The sequence below is a fragment of the Chrysochloris asiatica genome, unplaced genomic scaffold, assembly GCF_000296735.1.
Source record: "Chrysochloris asiatica unplaced genomic scaffold, ChrAsi1.0 scaffold00125, whole genome shotgun sequence".
In the NCBI taxonomy this organism is placed as follows: Eukaryota; Metazoa; Chordata; class Mammalia; order Afrosoricida; family Chrysochloridae; genus Chrysochloris; species Chrysochloris asiatica.
Window position 1 is genome coordinate 7,415,431 of NW_006408643.1, and position 4,392 is coordinate 7,419,822.

The 4,392-nt window shown below is 51.4% G+C and overlaps 1 protein-coding gene across 1 annotated transcript in view; it reads left to right on the forward strand.

Moving 5' to 3' along the window:
* The first annotated feature begins 2,861 nt into the window (after positions 1 to 2,861).
* Positions 2,862 to 4,392, forward strand: part of LMNB2 (lamin B2) — a 17,226-nt gene continuing 15,695 nt past the window's right edge. The window contains exon 1 of the mRNA XM_006868972.1: positions 2,862 to 3,080. Coding sequence (XP_006869034.1) covers positions 2,874 to 3,080 — 207 coding nt within the window. The 5' untranslated portion in view covers positions 2,862 to 2,873. The remainder of the gene's footprint in view (positions 3,081 to 4,392) is intronic.

The window sequence follows — 4,392 nt, forward strand, 5'->3', positions numbered from 1 at the left end:
GAGCGTCAACGAGATGCATGGACACAGTGGTAGCAGCAATGGGCTCAGGGGCTGGTCTAGGATGGGCAGTGTTTTGTTCTGTTGTGCATAAGGTTCCTGTAAGTCAGATTCAGTTCAACAGCACCTAACAACATTTTCCTCAACCACTTTTTTTTTTTCAAATTATGAACTGCGTGATAGTTTCCATGGGAGAACATGGGCTTTACATGGTTGCATTGCAATGATTACAATCTCCTCCGCGCATCATCATTCATTAGTATTTGCTTCCATTCCCTCTGTTTTTGTGTGCATTGTTTTTCGGGGGGTGGGGGGTGGGGGGCGGGGGAGGTGGAATGTACACAAAAACATTCAGGAATATATAATCATTTAAACAACCAAAGGGCACATTTTGCAAGCCTGCCTCCTCGCCGCCATCTCTCAATCCCTCTCTTTCCATGAGTCTAGAGTCTTCAGCTGCTCCCTCTTTCCATGTTCCCATCTCTGCCTCCATCTCTGTTCTCAACCACTTTTAATAGTTTATTTTATTGTTGTTGTTGTTGTTGAAAATATCCACAGCAGAATATCCACCAATTCAAAAACTTCTGCATATGCAATTCGGTGACATTGGATACAAGCTTCAAGCTGTGTGGTCAGTTTCATCCTCCTTTTCTGAATGGCTCCTCCCCCTGAAATATAAACTCCCTCTCCGCATAAATCTCCTATCTAAGCTTTCCTGCGGATCCCTCCCTCGTAAAAGAGTTCTTTTAAAAAGCTCAATGAGGGGAAGTGACCGAAGAACATCAATGAAGTGGTGAGCTAAGCCCTACATCATTCAGCAAACTACTGTGAACCCGGGTGGAGACCTGGTCGGCCAGTAGCGAGGCAACATCTGGGGACTCATGGGCTCAGAGTCAATGACACAGCCACAGAGGTCTAAAGTGGAGAGCGGGGCGGCCAGCCGATAAAAAGAGGCCGGACAGACGTTAGAACATCCACACTTGCAGATGATACCCATTTGACCAGACTTCAATGACTAGATAAACAGAGCTCAATCCGAAGAAGAAAGAAGAGGGAAAAAAAAGCGTCATCTGATACAATTCGATAACCAGGACCTACACCTATAAATGCAGTAGCTCAAAAAAGGAAACAAGTCCCTGCTGGAAAAACCATTCCCACCCCCTCCGCACAAAGGGCAGACAGGGATGGGCAACTTGGACATTGGCTACCCAAAATGGGGGGAGGGATACAGGGGCAAGAAGTGACTGGCTTACAAGCTTTCTAGAGGGAACCTAGATCCAGAGGGCGTGGAAGAAGGTAGAGTCTCCAGTGAGTGGTGTCCAGCCTGTCCAGGAAGGGCTGATGAAAAGAAATATAGATGGGTCTCTTGTGATGCAATTGTGAATGATTGTTGTCAGGACTGATTGTGAGAGTTGGAAATCTAGAGACGGACTTTTTGTAGCAAAGAGAGGAGTGATTAACTTTTCAGTCTAGGAGCAGAGAACCCTGGGACCATCAATGGAGAAGAGCGGAATCCTACCCAGAGAGGCCTGAGATGGAGGCAGAGAGGACAACGTCAAGAGATGGTGGGGCTGGGGACTAGGGATCAGGAGATGGAAAGGGGCTGAGGACTGTGGTGGTGGTGGTGGTGGGGGTGCAGGCTTATAGGGTACACCACTTGGTTGGGTGAGGATGCATGGATGGGATGGTAACTATGCCAATGAAATTGATGGAATGAATGTAAAGCTGATGTTCTCCCATGTAGACTATCACACACACACACAAAAAAGCTCAGTGATCGAGACAGACATTAGAAAACTAAAGACTTCAAACACTGGATTGCTCACCATAACATCAGATGTTCAAACCCACCAGGTGCTCCTGGGAAATCTACGGGGTCACTATGAGTCGAAACTGACTTGATGGCACTTAACAACAATATTTTTGTTTTAGAAGCCCTATTGGCTCAGGGGATTAAACATTGGGCTGCTAACCAAAAGGTCCACAGTTGGTAGAAATGAAACATCCTGCTTTTGTGACGATTTACAGCCTTGCCAACCACTGTGAATTTGAGGTTTTTTTTTGGTGTTGTTTGGTTTAAAGACGACTTCATGGGTTATTTAGTCTGAGGTTTCAGTTTTAAAGATGATCTCAGGGCAATAGTTTCAAGGGTGCATCCAGCTCTGCTCCAAAAAGTCAGGATTCCATCAGAGTTCAAAATTCTTTTCCATTTTCCCTCCTTTAGGTAAAGATTCTGCCATAAAATCTTTGATAAAAATGTTCAGCGGCAAAGGAGGCCCTTGTTCCCATTAACCTTTATTCTTAATGCGTCCTTTTTCTTTTTTCTAATTAATTGTAAATATTCTTTATTCTAAATACAAGTACCTTATCAGCTGTATGTGTTACAAATATTTTCTCCCATTCAGTGGATTGTCTTTACTTTTCAAAAATCAATTTATTTTGCCATCAACCACTTTCAATTTTAATACAACTCCAATGCAGTAGGTACATATGGGTAAACTGAGTCACGTCAGTCATTCCGACCCATAGGGGCCCCTGTATAGGGTTTCCGAGTAGCAGCTGGTGAGCTTGAACCACCGACCTTGCAGTTGAAATGGCTTTTCATTCTGGCGCATTAACCCACAGCGCCACACCAGGACTCCTTACAAGTCCTCAGCAGCAAACTACAACGTCCGCAACGCCTTGCGTGCGGCGCGCCGGCGGCCGGCGGCCGGACTACAAGTCCCGGGTTACTTCGCGCCCCGGCGCGGCGCGCGGGCGGGCGACGAGCGGCGCCATCTTGGCTTCGGCGGCGCGGGATTGAATGAGCCCGCGGAGTCGCGGGCCGCCGTCGTGAGTACAGCCCGAGCCCCGCCGCCGCCGCCGCTGCCGCCGCCATGACCACGCCGCTGTCCACCCGCGCGGGCGGCGGGCCTTCCACGCCGCTGTCGCCCACACGCCTGTCCCGGCTGCAGGAGAAGGAGGAGCTGCGGGAACTCAATGATCGCCTGGCGCACTACATCGACCGTGTCCGCGCGCTTGAGCTCGAGAACGACCGGTTGCTGCTCAAGATCTCGGAGAAGGAGGAGGTGACCACACGCGAGGTAAGAGGGGCGCAAGCTGGGGTCCCCGGGGAAATCTCGGGAACACTAGTGAGGGATGCAGTCTGGGCGTCCCTGGGAATCTCAGGGGCCCTAGTGAGGGGCGCAAGCTGGGGATCCCCAGGGAACCTCGGGGGCCCTAGTGAGGGGTGCAGACCAGGGGTCCTTGGGGAAACTCGGGGGACCTAATGAAGGGTGCAGACTGGGGATCCCCGGGAATCTTGGGTATCCTAGTGAGGGGCCCTACTGAGGGGTGTGGACTGGAAATCTCCAGGAATCTCAGGGGGCCCTAGTGAGAGATGCAGATCGGGGGTCCCCAGGGAAACTCGGGGGCTCTAGGGAGGGGGGCAGACTGGGGGGGGGGTCACGGGAATTTGGGTAGTGTAGTGGTTACAAATCAGGCTGCTAACCTCAAAGTCAGCAGTTCGAAACTATCAGCTGCTCCGCGGGAGAAAGATGAGCCTTTCTGCTCCGGTAAAGATTTACTGCCTCGGAAACCCTGTGCAGGGTCACTATGGGTCGGAACCGACTCCACGGAACTTAACAACAAAAGTGAGGGGTGCAGACGGGGATCCCTGGCAATCTCGGGGGCCTTAGGGGATTCTCGGGGATATTTAGGGTCCTAGTGAGGGGTGCCGACTGGGGGTTCCAGGGGATTTCTGCGGCCCTTAGTGAAAGTGTACAGACTAGGGGTCCCTGAGGAATCTAAGGGGGCCTTAATGAGGGGTGCAGACTGGGCGAAATCTTGGGAGCCACTTGTGAGGGTGCAGGTTGGGGAAAATCTTGAGGTCACTAGTGAGGGATACAGATTTGAGGTCCCCGGAAATTTAGTGTATGCCTGTAGCGGGGGAATGCGGATCCCCCCACCCTACATAAGGGTGCAGACAGAGGGAGGCCCATTGGTGAGGGTTAAAGACGGGCGATCCCTGAGAATCCAGGGAGGCCCCTGAGGAGGGCTGCAGACTAGAGGGGGCCCCATCTTTTGAGGGGTTCTTAATGGAATTAGGGGCTCCCTGGGTGAGGCGCGCACTGAGATAGGCCCCACCCTTGGAGGGGCCTCCAGGGGATTTGGGGCAGAGGGAGGGGGTGAGTGGGGGGTGTGGTCTCCGATAGGCGTGTCCCCACTATAGGATACCCAGCTGATGTCTCTTCAAGTGGGACCTCCCCTTAGAGGGTGTGAGCAACCTTAGGCCCCGCCCCTAAGGGGATTGGGCGGGGTTTCTTTTCTTTTTTTAATCTGATAATTTGTGTGTGTGGTGTGTGTGTGTGTGTGGTGTGTGTGTGGTGTGTGGTGTGTGTGTGGTGTGTGTGTGAT